Genomic DNA, 15,466 nt, shown 5'->3' on the forward strand with positions numbered 1-15,466 from the left:
GCACTTAATGGCGAATCAAAAATACATTAATAGTGCGTCAAAGACATTAATGAGTCAAAGACATTAGTGACATTTGTAGTAACTTGACCCATCCAGGTGATTAAATTTTAATGAATAAATTTGTAGTAACTAGCATTAAAATATTAAGAAGTATATATTTGTATTAGATTTAATATGTAAACTTTAATGATTAAATTTTTATCACATTTTTAATGATTTTTTCTCAATTCTTTCACAATTTTATATACAACTATATATATATATATATATATATAATGCTAGTTAATTATGTGAATCATGGATGGATTAATTTGACTTTGGCCTTTCTTCTTTTATGTTGATTGGGTATGGTCGGAATCAGGTTTCCGGTTGAGTAGATGAGATGAAGAGTCTTAATTAGAGTGTTGTCTGAACCTGTTGGGGAAGGTACTTGAAAAGGTTATCTGATGATCAAGTCAACATGTGGTTTTCTAGAGAGAATGAGAGTAAATTAGAGAGAAGTTAAAGCAAGAGCAATGAATATAAGCAATAAATGAGGAAATGAATATTAATTGATACCTCGTGTGTGGGAGTCTCCTATTTATAAAGTTTGGAGCGACTGACGTGGCATCTGACCATTGGTTAGTACTTGATGGCCAATGCGGGGGTATGGTGGGTTGTCCTTAACCACCCTGTAGGTCTGCAAATCTCGATTTGTCGGAGGCAGGTGAAATGTCAGGTCGCATTAATGGCGAGCCAATAGCACTTAATGGCGAATCAAAAATACATTAATAGTGCGTCAAAGACATTAATGAGTCAAAGACATTAGTGACATTTGTAGTAACTTGACCCATCCAGGTGAGTGATTGGGGAATATTAGTATGGATGTCTGCCTTGTAATCACTGTTAGTTGGGAACTAAATCACTTATTCTAAATCATCTCTCAATTCCTTGTCCCCACCAATTAAAAAATGACAATAAATAGAATTTTTTTTAAAACAAAATTTTACATTTCTATATTACTAACTTAAAATTGATTGAACTAGGATATGATTTGGGGACAGAATCCCGGACAAAGGATCTGCCATCCTTGTTAATTGACCCATTAAGACTACGACAATCATTGTTGAAAATTTTCATATTCCGGATGAATTATTTTTAGTTGTGAGTGATCCTGTTAAGGTTTTAAAGTCCTACATCACTTAAATGTTATCCAATAAACATTTACTTGTGATATTATTTCCTTATAAGTTAGTTTTTGAGAGGTAGAGTTATGGCCAGTAATAATCTAATAACCTCTTTCTCCTTTCCAAAAAGGGTTGTATGAATAAGTAATAACTATTTGTTTTTTCCCTCTTGTTTTTTATTGAAAAAGTGAGTTATATGCATTAACACCCGTGATAATTAATATAACCACAAGTATTAATTTTTGGGCTTCCTAATGGTTTCTTTGAATACTAATAAGTTAAGGTGTTTGTATAACCAACAAATAAATTAAAGAAAAATTATAAAATAATGTAAAAAACATATATATCACAAATTATAAAACATAAAGTACTTCAACTAACTTCTAAAATCATGACCTATAATCCAATGATTTTTACGTGAAAATCCCCTCTAAACAAATAAGTGTATGAACATAGTTTTAGCTAAATATATATGAGGACCAGCGTCTGTAGCCTTCTCAAAGAATAAAAAATATTACATGATTCAGAATTAATAACTTAAGTAATATTTATTATTGATAGTTTATTAATATATAAAATTAAATTCTAAATAAATAATGAATAATTTCTCATGAAATATACCTACGAATATTCATATTTGTATGGGGGCATTTAAAAATTGTCCCACGATGTAACCAGACCAGAAGCATTCAACGTTCACATTTGTTCTAAAAAGAATAATAATTCATTTTGCGATGCTAATTGCAGCTATGCTAAAAAGACAAGATTAACATGTCAGATGGATGAGATCATCAAAAAGTACTGAAATGTAACATAAATATTTTTTTAGTAATTTTTAAACTTATTTTATTTAAAATAATTTTAAATGTAGATTGTTAACTTAATTTGGAACGAGAGATCCTGTCTAGTACTAGAGAGTTCAATATCAAATATGATTGAGATATGTGACAATTTTTTTAATGATTATAATTACATATTATTTTTGATTAAAAAATAAATAAAAAATCTTCAAAAAAATCTCATTCTCATATTCTAATACCGATTTTTTTTAAATACATGGGAGGAGTTGAAATCAGAATATGTCAAATACCAAGTAAACTTTGATTTTACTGGATTGGCCTGAGTAAGTGGGAAGGGGATCTTCTTCTTGGTAATTTTCTTTTTCAACGGCTATAATTTTCTATTATTTCTTAATTAAAAAAATAAAATCATATTCTTAATCTAGTTTGGAGAATCTAATGGTACCATAAACAAGTTGTAATGGTTTAAGTCACCCACTATTATATATAAATGAGGATTACATACTCTAAATGATATTATATTCCTTATTAGATAATATTATTTTTTGTTACATCTTATTTTTAAGTATTTTCTTTTATTCATACTAGTGTGTACAGACATTTTGTGTCTGCCGACGAATATTGTGTGATACTGTATATTCAATTTTTATATATTTCATTTTTTTTAATTAGAATGTATTTTGTGTTTGGTGTACTTTATATTATATTTTTTGTGTTTATGATAATGTTTAATTTAATGTGAGATGTGTGGTTAATTAATATATTGGTGGTGGTTGCTTATGATTATATAGTTTTTTTTGTAAAAATTAAATAATGTGAAGGGCAAAATATGAAATAAAAATTATACCATAAAGAAAGTTATTTCGAATTTTGGCTTTATATATAACGAGAAAAAAAGTATTCATTAACAATGTAAGATTCTATATGTTGTTATTTTATTATTTATTTTTAATTATTATTGATTCTTCAAAAATAAGAGGAAAAATTTATGTATAAACAATGTAAGAAATTTTTACACTATGTATACTAGTGTGTACAGGCACTTCGTGCTTGTCGGTGAATATTGTGTGATACTACATATTTAATTTTTATATATTTCATTTTTTTGAATTAGAATGTATTTATTGTGTTCGGTGTACTTTATATTATATGTTTTTGTGTTTATGATAATGTTTAATTTAAGGTGAGATATGTGGTTAATTAATGTATTGGTAGTGATTTTTAAGATTAATAGTTTTTTTGTAAAAATTAAATAATGTGAAGGGCAAAATAGGAAATGACAATTACACCATGAGGGAAGTTATTTCTAGTTTTGGCTTTATATATAACTAGTGTGTACAGGCACGAAGTGCCTGCCGGCGAATATTGTGTCATACTACATATTCAATTTTTATATATTTCATTTTTTTGAAATAAAATGTATTTGTTGTGTTTGATGTACTTTATATTACATTTTTTGTGTTTATGATAATTTTTAATTTAAGATGAGATATGTGGTTAATTAATCTATTGGTGATAGTTGCTTAGGATTATATAGTTTTTTTGTAAAAATTAAATAATGTTAAGGGCAATATAGGAAATGAAAATTACACCATGAAGAAAGTTATTTCAAGTTTTGGCTTTATATATAGTATAGATATAGAAATATGGATATAGATGTGAATGTCAATATATATTAGCTAAAAGAGATAATTGATCTATTTTCCTCTCTATATAAGCCACACAAACTCCACTCTCAATACCATTTTCCTTTTCTCAACAACCACTACATTCCTCATGTTCACAAAAACCTTCTTAATTAATATTTGAATTAACTTTCACTTTTCTTCCTCCTCTCAGAATGGCGGCTTCCGTTAACAACCGTCAATACGGCGTCGTCTGCAACCCCAGCGTCCCCACTTCCACTTACCGTTCTAATTCACCAATTCATAATGGCACCACTTTCTCCTCAAACCACGACCTCCATCGTATCTATTTAGATTCCTCCGGCGACGATGAAAACGACGACGTTTCCAACTTCGACGACCTCATACAAAAAGCCAACACTGAACTCGAATCATCTATTTTAGACCCACGAGACGAAGGAACCGCGGATCACTGGGTCCACCGTAATGCCTCCATGGTCCGCCTCACAGGGAAGCACCCCTTCAACTCCGAACCACCCCTCCCACGTCTCATGCACCATGGCTTCATCACTCCTGTCCCCCTCCACTATGTCCGAAACCACGGCCCAGTCCCGAAAATCAATTGGGAGGACTGGACCGTGGAAATAACTGGATTGGTCAAGCGACCAACCCTGTTCACTATGGACCAGCTCGTCCACCAATTCCCTATCCGCGAGTTCCCCGTGACACTAGTATGCGCGGGGAACCGCAGGAGGGAACAAAACATGGTGAGGCAGAGCATAGGCTTCAACTGGGGCTCCGCAGGTGTTTCCACCTCCGTGTGGCGCGGTGTTCCGTTAAGGCACGTGCTAAGAAAGTGTGGGATATACACGCGCACCAAGGGCGCGTTACATGTTTGTTTCGAAGGTGCTGAGGATCTACCTGGTGGTGGAGGTTCCAAGTATGGAACGAGTATAAAGAGAGAGTTTGCGATGGATCCTTCACGTGATATCATTCTTGCTTACATGCAAAACGGCGAGTTTTTGGTTCCAGATCATGGGTTCCCTTTGCGTGTTATCATTCCGGGTTTCATTGGAGGACGCATGGTGAAATGGCTCAAGCGTATCATAGTGACTACTAAGGAATGTGATAATTATTACCATTACAAGGATAATAGAGTCCTTCCTTCCCACGTTGATGCAGAACTTGCCAATGCTGAAGGTACTCTTATCCGTAACATACACTAGTGTTACTTTCAACAATTTCATCATATTACTATTTTACCATAATTCTATCCACAACTATTGCTTTTTACCTTTCGAGTATTATTATGATAGGAGAAGTTGATCGGATATTTTTGTGAATGCAGCATGGTGGTATAAGCCAGAGTATATTATCAATGAGCTAAACATAAACTCGGTGATAACAACGCCTTGTCACGAAGAGATATTGCCCATCAATTCATGGACTACTCAGAGCCCCTATGTAATGAGAGGCTACGCTTATTCTGGTGAGTTTGGGGTTTTCCATTCCTATCAGCTTTTAGAATCACATTACAGATACTGTTATTCAATTCATTAATTGGAATATTGAAAGGTGTATGTATACAAAACAATACACTACTAGTTTGCCTAAAAAATCAATACAGTACTAATAAATAAATCACTTGAACTTACATAAGTAAAGATATATGTTTTTTTGGTTGAACAGTTATTAACTAAAGCTAATTACTGGTGAAAAGTCAACTCCCAAATTAGCAACTAAAAGATATTAAAGTTTGGTTGTTCGTTCGGATTAAATTAAAAGTAAAATAAAACACTAAAGTTGTATTGGAATTGTGGTTGCAACTTGAGTTGAAAGTTAGAATGTTTATGTTGTATTTAGAATTATAATAGTGTTATTTGAATAGTTTCTCTATAAATCAAATTATGTCTTCATCTCCTTTATTTTTTATCTCTTATCTCTACCCCTATCTTCAAAAATCCATTTAAAAAGAAAAGAACAAATTAAAATTGTTTCAATTTAAGTATGAAAATAACATTATAGAGTGACATTGGTATTGTATTACTTGCAGGAGGTGGAAGGAAAGTGACACGAGTTGAAGTAACAATGGACGGTGGAGAAATGTGGTACGTATGCACGTTGGAGCACCAAGAGAAACCCACCAAATATGGAAAGTATTGGTGTTGGTGCTTTTGGTCATTGGAGGTAGAAGTCTTGGACTTGCTTGGGGCCAAGGAAATTGCTGTCCGTGCATGGGACGAGTCCCACAATACCCAACCTCATAAACTCATTTGGAATGTTATGGTATATATCTATCTATTCCTTTCCTTTTATTTCTTCTTTCTTTGTTATTATTTCATAAATATTTAATCTTGTTATTTGCAAGCATATATTATAATAACTATTAATTAATATTTAATATACATGAGGACCCTAGTGAATCTCCATACCCATCACTCACACATATATATATTAGTACTAGAAAATTGCTAGTTCAGTTCATATAGATCAATTAGTACGGGTTGTTCTACCTAACATAACCAAGATGTGAAATCTATGTTGATATTTTTGGTGTGAAATATGCAGGGCATGATGAACAACTGCTGGTTCAAAGTGAAAACCAACGTGTGCAAGCCTCACAAGGGAGAAATCGGCATAGTGTTCGAGCACCCAACTCAACCAGGAAACCAATCCGGTGGGTGGATGGCCAAAGAAAGACACCTTGAAAAATCTTCAGAACCCACCCACCCAACCCTAAAGAAGAGTGTCTCCACCCCATTCATGAACACCTCCTCCAAAATGTACTCCATCTCTGAAGTCAAAAAGCACACCAACCCTGATTCCGCTTGGATCATTGTCCATGGCCATGTCTACGATTGCACACGCTTCCTGAAAGACCACCCCGGCGGCACTGACAGCATCCTCATCAATGCCGGCACCGATTGTACCGAGGAGTTCGATGCTATTCATTCAGACAAAGCAAAGAAAATGCTTGAGGATTATCGAATCGGACAACTCATCACCACTGGCTACAATTCAGATTCATCACCAAATAACTCCATGCATGGAAATTCTGACATGATCACTCATTTGAGCTTGACAACTATCCAGGAAATTACAACACCACTACGTAGCGTGGCACTTAACCCACGCGAGAAAATCCCATGCAAGCTTGTGTCCAAAATCTCCATCTCCCATGATGTTAGGCTCTTCCGTTTTGCGTTACCTTATGAAGACCAACTCCTGGGTCTGCCTGTAGGGAAGCACATTTTCTTATGTGCCAACATTGATGGTAAGCTATGCATGCGAGCCTACACTCCAACCAGTAGTGTCGATGAAGTAGGGTACTTTGAACTAGTTGTCAAGATTTATTTCAAAGGGATGCACCCAAAGTTCCCTAATGGTGGAACCATGTCTCAGCATTTGGATTCTTTGCCCATTGGTTCGGTCTTGGAAGTGAAAGGACCCTTAGGTCACATAGAATACAATGGAAGAGGGAACTTTTTGGTTCATGGGAAAGACAAATTTGCTAAGAGGCTAGCCATGTTGGCTGGTGGGACTGGAATAACACCAATTTACCAAGTGGTACAAGCAATTTTGAAGGATCCAGAGGACCAAACTGAAATGCATGTAGTGTATGCTAATAGAACTGAGGATGATATATTGCTGAGGGAAGAGCTTGATGCGTGGGCAAAGAAGTACCATGATCGTCTCAAAGTTTGGTATGTTGTACAAGAAACCATAAGGGAAGGTTGGGAATATAGCGTAGGGTTCATAACAGATAGTATCATGAGAGAACATGTTCCAAAGGCCTCGAAGGATACATTGGCTTTGGCTTGTGGACCACCACCTATGATTCAGTTTGCAGTGCAGCCCAATTTGGAGAAGATGGGGTATGATATTAAGAACGATTTGCTGGTGTTTTAGGTTATGGAGGAACGATTTTCTTTGATGATGTCCAAATCTTGTTTCATACGTTGTGTCGTGTCAATAAAAATTTGTCTTGTCAATTAGAAATTTTGAATATTTATTGTTTTTACTTCATTTTTATTGACATGAGAGAGCGTATGAGACATGATTTGAGACAAACAAATATATTTTCTCAGAGGAATATATATTTGTGTTGCATATAAACTTATATGGATGTGTATAACTTGTGTATGATCTATATTGTAGTTTCTTTTATTTTTTATTCTTTAGGGGTAAAGAATGAACAAAAAATGGAGTGTGATTTTTTTGTGCAAAATATGTTTTGAACACTCGTTCAAACATGGCAGGTTTGAATGTAGACTGATACGTCAAGTTCGTTTTTTTACTACAGTCAAGTGTAAATAAATAAAACTTCAAATTTTACATGAAAATATTGTCAAGTATTAATCAAGCTTCTTATTCCTTGTTCTAATTAATTATTATATGAGGACTACTATTCTACTAAACAACAAGAGGGTTACTGGTTTACATAACAAATTATAGTTAGATGCGTAATATTTTTTATTAAAAGGTAAAACACAATAATGGGAATTCATTACTACATGGATAAGAAAGTTATATCATATTTTCATGAAAAAGTTCTCTACAACTAGAACCTTACCCTGTGACAAAATTTATGTGAAGGGTAAGTTTCAGCCTTTCAGGTCTAGTAATGCTAACAACAAAATGAGATTATATGTTAATAAGAAATCATTTGAATCCACTTGAACGGAAAAGTCCAATTCAAATATCTAAAACCATTTGAGTCAACTTGAGTTGACATACATAATGATTAATTTTGATCTCATTACAAAATGAAAAGTGCCGACATATTTATATTTTAAATAGCAAAGCTTTTGGAAGGAGTTAATAAAGAGTACACATCTGATATCTCACACTTTGTGTCACTCTTACTCCATATGCCATGAGTTTATGATTGGTCAGAAAAAATATATTTAAGTTGAAAATTTAATTATTAAATATTTTTCTCACCAATCACAAGCGTATGACACATGGAGTGACACAAAGTGTGGAACATCAGATGTGCTCCCCTGATAAAGCACTTAGAATATAGATTCAACTATACCAAATTTGATCTATCAAAAATTAAAAACTAAAAATAATCCAATTTTTTTAAATATATGTAAAATTAGTATATATTTAATATTATAAAACATGCTACAAGTGAATGTTTTAAAAGCAACATGTCTAGTTGCTAACTTGAAAGTAAGTGCAAGCCCTCACCCTTCACATCAGGATTAGGTCAATATAATATATGTACATGTTGTTTGGTGAATTGAAAGGTCATCTCAGGACACTTGATCCAACATTAGCATCAGGTCAAGCAAACATACGTGTTCTTTAGTTCACCGAAAGGGCATCTTCCAATCTTTGATCCATTTTCCACACACACCCATGCACCCTCTCTTTCACTCCTTTTTTTTGTATTGTCAAGATTCCTCGTTAGCTTCATTATCTTATTTCATATGTTCATGTGATTAGATTCATTACTACAATAATTTTCCTTGCTTTCAAGGAAAGGAATAGTTGAAACAAATCATCTTATTGGTTGTTTCTTAATTACCTACTAACCTTTATTTCTACAAACTATCTATCTATTACCTACATAACAAAAAAAACTCTCTCATGACATGTGTTAATCTCTCAAGCCCTCATGACATGTGTTAACCTCTCATCAAAACTAAATGTCCCTCATGACATATGTCAATCTCTCAATCAATATTTTCCCTCCAAAACATGTTAACCTTCCATTTTTGTTCATTGTACAATTTAATTCTAATGATTAATGGACTCATTTGTTTTTTATTCTATAAAGAAATTACATCTCACAATAAAGGGGATTGAATCTCTTTTCATATGTGAATTACTTCTCCACCATTATCATTTCATATTTTCGTATTCTTCTCTCACATGTCTACAATCTAATGTTTCATTCGTCAATCTTCAATTTTATTTTTAGTGTTATGTCTATGTGTATCTTACTAAAATCTTCAATTTTATTCTCCAACAATAAATGAATTTGATTATTTTTTCTCACATGATATTTGTTAAAATATTTTTTCATGTGTGCTTTATTTTTCTAAAGCAGGAAATACGAATTGGTCATATTCTTTGTTTCGACATTTGCAGAAAAGAAATCTCACATACAACAATTAGAGGTTATATTCATTATCTTAGTGTAGAATAATAATTCTTTAATTTTATTATGTGTTTGTTCTTTTATGTTCGAAATTGTTGTAAACCTTATATTAGTAAGAATAATCTTTAAAAAAATTTATTCTCATCATAAATAATTTGGCATGTTTAATTGTTGAATATGTATATTTTATCTAATTAATCATAGTAAATGTGATCATCATATCAGTCATAACCACCAAGACAATTTAATTTCATTTATATTCTACTATATAATAAATTTATGGAATATTAATATTTAATTCCATTTATATTCTGTTTTGTTTGAATTTATGGATGAGTTACAAAAATATAATATAAATTTGCATAATTATAGCTAATAAATTTATGGAATGTTAATTGAGTAATAATTATTCATTAATGTCTTTGAATGTACTAATTGAGTAATAGTAATTGGTAGTTACACTTTAAAAACTGAAATTATTAGGCATGATTGTCTTTGAATGTATTTTGCTCTATTATTTAACAACTAAATAATTGTCCTCCACAATTATTTTTATTATTTGATTTTTTATCGTGTTTTTTGATTGAAAAATTTCTCTTTAATATGATGTAATAATGAAAATATAAAAGAAATTTCATTTGATTATGATAATTAATTGATTTGATTAATATTTTGATTAAATTATTTATGATTCGCTAATTTTAAGCAATGCTCATTATAGATATAAATTTTCATAATTGTAAATAATAAATTTGCAAAATATATTTATATTCTATTTTGTTTGAATTTATAGATCAATTACAAAATTTGAATTTATGGATCAATTTATATATATGTAATTTGTCAAGATTCATTCAACTTCATGACAAGCGTGATTAATTGAGCATATTACATGATTAGTTTAACATTAAAAACTTAATACATATTTATAATTATACTGATAAAGAAATAATTAAATAATAATATCATAAAGAAACATAAAAGTTCAACATTTTTCAGTCAGTTACAAAAATGATATTGTACATAATTAATCAATTGTTAGTTAAAATTATTAGGCATGATTGTCTTTGAATATCTTTTATTCTGTTATCTAAAAATTAAATAATTGTTCTTATGATTAGTTTTGTGATTTGATTTTTCATTGCGTTTTTGGATTAATTTCTATTTAATTTTTGATAGGACGTGACAATCAAAATATTAAAGCAATTTGATTTGATGTAATAATTAATTTGTTTGATTTATATTGTGATTAAATTATTTATAATTCCCTAATTTTAAGCAATGCTTATTATTGATATAAATTTGCCATAAATAATAAATTTTCGGAATATAAATATTTAATTCAATTTATATTCAATTTGTTGGTTGAATTTATGAATCAGATACAAAAATGAAATATGAATTTGCAGTATTATATTTAATGAATTTATGGAATATTAATTGAGTAATATCTACTCATTAATATTTTACATCATTTCCGACAATTTGTTTATATTTGGATTCATTAATCTATAATTTATTCTGATTTATTGAATTTCATAACGTGCATGATTAATTGAGCATATTACACAATTATTTAACATTAGAAACTTAATGCACAATTATAATTATATTGATAAATAAATAATTATATTTTTAATGTCATAAATAAATATAAAAACTCAAATTTTATGGATCAATTATAAAAATGACATTATACACAATTAATCAACTAAGTTAAAAAATATAATAAGATGATGATATAACAAATTAACTCTATAATATATGTGATTTATTTAAAAATAAAAGGAATATGATTACCTATCCAATATTAAAATATAATGTTACTATAGCAATATTAAAATAATAATAATATGAATCATAACATATTGTTTGTAGTTATTTTAGATTCAAATAATAATACTTATTTTTATACTAATCTTATTTTAGAATCAAATAATAATGAAATTATAAATTCATGTGTAAAAAACAATGTTGGAAAAGTCGAGCAATATGTTAAACTAGAAGATGTCTCATATTAAGTTTATCCGATTTAAACAGTTAAACCGTATGGTCTGACCGTATGATTTTATATATAATTAATAATTTTTAACAATATGAATACACTGATAACATATATGGTTTTAACCATACGAATGCACGAACAATATACATATTCTTAATCATAAATACATATGTAATATGTGTTCTTAATCATGCGACAAAAAATACCGTCCCGTGCAAATGCACGGGTAACTTGCTAGTTTATTAATGAAATTAACTCTTTTTCATTATAACTTTATTTTTAATTTTCTTCTGCCTTTCTCTATTTGATTGGTTGGTATATTGTTGTTTTTCTTCAATATGTACCAATATATTTTGATTCCTTTTACTTTTGCTGACATAAAAATTATTATTTTTAAAAAATAAATTAGTTTACCTATTACCTATGAAGCACGGGTATATATACCTGTGTCGGGTACAGTACGTATCTGATACGTCGGTACATATTTTTTCTAAAATATAGGATACGGTACGTTTAGGGATACATGTATAAAATAGTAAAAAATACATAAAATATGATGAAATTATAAGTATAAATCAAAATATCTAAAGTAGAAAATATAATGGAAATTGTAAATTATTGTCCTCCAAAATTTCAAGTGCCAAAACTAGAAAATGTAGTAAAATAATTCATAAAATTGATAAAATGTATCACATCTTATCCTATTTTTTGTTGAAAATGTATCATATATGTGTCTTCATCTTTATTTTATTTATTTATTTTAATTTTTAGATACTCTAAGGATACATATCCTTCACGAATCCGAGCGAATCCGTGTTGGATACGTGTCCGACACCGACACGTGAGGATGTTCAACGTATCCGTGCTTCATAGCTTATTACATTAAATCAAGATGTTGGAGGTATCCCTCCAAAGATATTTTAATAACAAGGTTCGGTTTTTATTTCTATAAGCCAGCCATTGTATTTCTTTGGAGCATGAAGTATTCTAATCCAACAAAATTACGAACATCTTTCCCTTACTTGCAACATATTAAAATAAAAATCATGGGAGAATTACACCAATAACCCATAAAAGTAATATTGTTTGCTATCTAAAATATTAAACCAGGACACGGTAGGAAATTTGGCCAATTACTTTTCCCCCACAAAGATGGCACTAGCTTTAAGTTGAACATGTTAGAATTTTCTGAATTTCAGCTATTATATTAAGTGATTCATTTGTTACTGATTCTATGTTTATGGGTTTGAACCCAATCAATAGGTGTACGTTGCATGGTTCTATGTTAATGGCCCATAATGAGTGTAATGGACTAGAGTCCTCACACTCTAGACCCTATATATTTTAAGAGGCCGAATTTGCTCTACACTCGAGACACTATGAACCCTAGTTTTCATCGAAAAGCCACTATCTAACTCCATGAAAGGTGTTTTATAATCACCAGCCCATGTTGCATTACAAGAAAATGATCTGGCCCGTGTGTTGGCCTAGCTTCTTGGTCATTCTGTACGAGTCATGCGCATATCCTTGGCCAGGTTTCTCGGTCATTTGGTACGAGTCATATGGGCCAGGTTTATGTTTTCCTCGGTCAAGCTTCTTGCCGATGATGGTGTGCATGGGTTGCTTGAACACCAAATCATCTTTACTACCCAATAATGATTTTGGACAATGTTGTTTAAATATTTGGGTTTGTATTGTTTCTGCATCTTAGCCATTTCTTTAGGGGTTAGTGTGTCCTCTCTTAAATACAGGCTGAATATCCCTTTTGCTCCTTATAACGTTATTATTTTGCTAGCTTAGGAAAAATATATATTTTTGTTTATACAAAATATTGAACCTTTTAAAAAATACGATTTGTATCGGCTTAATTTGAAGTTACAATATCACTTGGTCATTTATGGATCATCTTCTGAGTCGTAATTGGTTGGTCCATTTAATTTGATTGATGAAAAATGAAAATGAGTTAGTTAAGTGCAACAAAAGATAATTTCGCTTCTAGAAGGGTGTAGTGACCTATGAATATGTTATTCTAGGAGATAATTTTATAGGAGAAAGATGCTGGATGGGTATCTAATCATCAAGAATGAGATTTCCTCAACTTGCTAGTTACAATCAGCTGCAAGCATGCATAGATGTTAAACTCTCTATCTGAATTATTTAATTATTTGAAAGGAAATAAAAGTCAGGTTGTATTAATTTAAGATATATGATCTCAACCAAATTGTCTTCCAGTAACATTTAATACAAGGAGGATTACTAGTTATTACAATATGCTTAAAATGAGTTCTTAAACATTATTTCTAGTTATTAATTACATTTCATACTATATTTTTGGTAGATACAGTTAATAAAACTAAATCAGTTAGCATAACAACAACTGTCACAAATTGTGTAACTTTATTCTGATAGAAAAGGAGGAAGATAAGAATGAATAAACTTTTTATAAGAATTATTACATCCTATTCTTATTCCTATATGCCTTCATAGTGACACAAATGCCTCAACATTCTCATTTCTTAGTCCCTCTTTTCAACTATTTATATAGTTTCAAATTATGTTAAATAGACTGCAAATCAGCCCTAAACAATTACAAAGTACTACACCATATATTCTCTAAGCTCCCATTCTTGAATGACTCAAATGGGTTCTTTTCTATCTGCTGAAATTGAGACACTGGATCATGTTCTGCAACTAATCGAGGCATTTAGAGCTTTCGATGCAGACAACGATGCACGCATTACAGAGGCGGAGCTAGGAGGAATAATGGCATCACTCGGGTACAAAGCTAGTGAACAAGAAGTGAGGGCAATGATGCAAAATGGAGACAAGAACAAGGACGGGTTACTTAGCATAAGTGAGTTCTTGGAGATGAACACAGAGGACTTAGAGAGTGGGAATCTTTCTAATGTTCTTAGCACAACATTTGAAGCATTGGATGAAGATGGTAGTGAAATTTTGACGGGTGAAGAGTTGCATGAAGTTATGGGAAATTTAGGTTTAGGGTTGTCTCTAGAGAAGTGTCAAAACATTGTTACTTCTCTTGACATGGATGGAGATGGAGCTGTGAGCTTAGATGAATTTCGTCTCATAGTTGATTCTCTCCTCTAAGCTAATATATACTACATATGGTGTGATCCTCAATAATCATGTGTATAATGTAAAAGACTATGTATTTTCATAATTAATTAAGGAATAAGAATGCTATGCTGTACATGATTTTGTTTATATTATATATTTCAATATGGCATTTGCAATTTTAAAGTACAAACTAGAAAGATATCTTAAGCCGCTAAACGATCTAGATGAATGACTTTAAAATTGTTACATGTAAGAAGGTGAATGCTGTGTCCTTGTTTCCCTCCTAGCAGGTAATTAAAGTGGTTTCAAACAATCTTAATGAACTGATAGAAACTTAGAATATAGACATGTTTTGCATGTAGATCAGTGAGGTGACAATAATAGAAAAAGAAATGACCATATAGAATAATGAAATTACATCAAAATTTTGGCAGAAAAAAAAGCTAGTCAATGGAACCAAAAAGATCTCTTACTCTAACAGTGGGTAACACTAAAAAACACTTATCACTGATCCAAAGAAGATATGACAATTCAAAGAACATTGATCAGAAGAAGATATGACAATTCAAAGAACATTGATCCGAAGGAAAAAAAAATCAAAATACAACTCTATACTTGATTCTTAAGTTCTGCTATATGACCATATGCTGCCATAGGACACCGAATTGGTGTAGTCTTGC

The 15,466-nt window shown here is 31.1% G+C and overlaps 2 protein-coding genes across 2 annotated transcripts in view; both read left to right on the forward strand.

The window, feature by feature from the left end:
- LOC109360020 (inducible nitrate reductase [NADH] 2-like) overlaps positions 3,698–15,466 on the forward strand; it is a 32,305-nt gene continuing 20,536 nt past the window's right edge. Inside the window, exons 1-4 of the mRNA XM_019604757.1 lie at positions 3,698–4,791; positions 4,940–5,080; positions 5,645–5,877; positions 6,160–7,500. Coding sequence (XP_019460302.1) covers positions 3,807–4,791; positions 4,940–5,080; positions 5,645–5,877; positions 6,160–7,500 — 2,700 coding nt within the window. The 5' untranslated portion in view covers positions 3,698–3,806. The remainder of the gene's footprint in view (positions 4,792–4,939; positions 5,081–5,644; positions 5,878–6,159; positions 7,501–15,466) is intronic.
- Positions 14,238–14,922, forward strand: LOC109360033 (probable calcium-binding protein CML29). Its single transcript, XM_019604776.1, has one exon. It carries the CDS (start codon positions 14,340–14,342, stop codon positions 14,814–14,816), a length of 477 nt encoding a protein of 158 aa, XP_019460321.1. The 5' UTR covers positions 14,238–14,339; the 3' UTR covers positions 14,817–14,922.

The sequence above is a fragment of the Lupinus angustifolius genome, chromosome LG11 (genome assembly GCF_001865875.1).
Source record: "Lupinus angustifolius cultivar Tanjil chromosome LG11, LupAngTanjil_v1.0, whole genome shotgun sequence".
Taxonomy (NCBI): domain Eukaryota; kingdom Viridiplantae; phylum Streptophyta; class Magnoliopsida; order Fabales; family Fabaceae; genus Lupinus; species Lupinus angustifolius.

Coding starts and splice junctions, on each gene's coding strand:
- LOC109360033 (XM_019604776.1), top strand. CDS start 14,340: ATGACTCAAATGGGTTCTTTTCTATCTGCTGAAATTGAGACACTGGAT.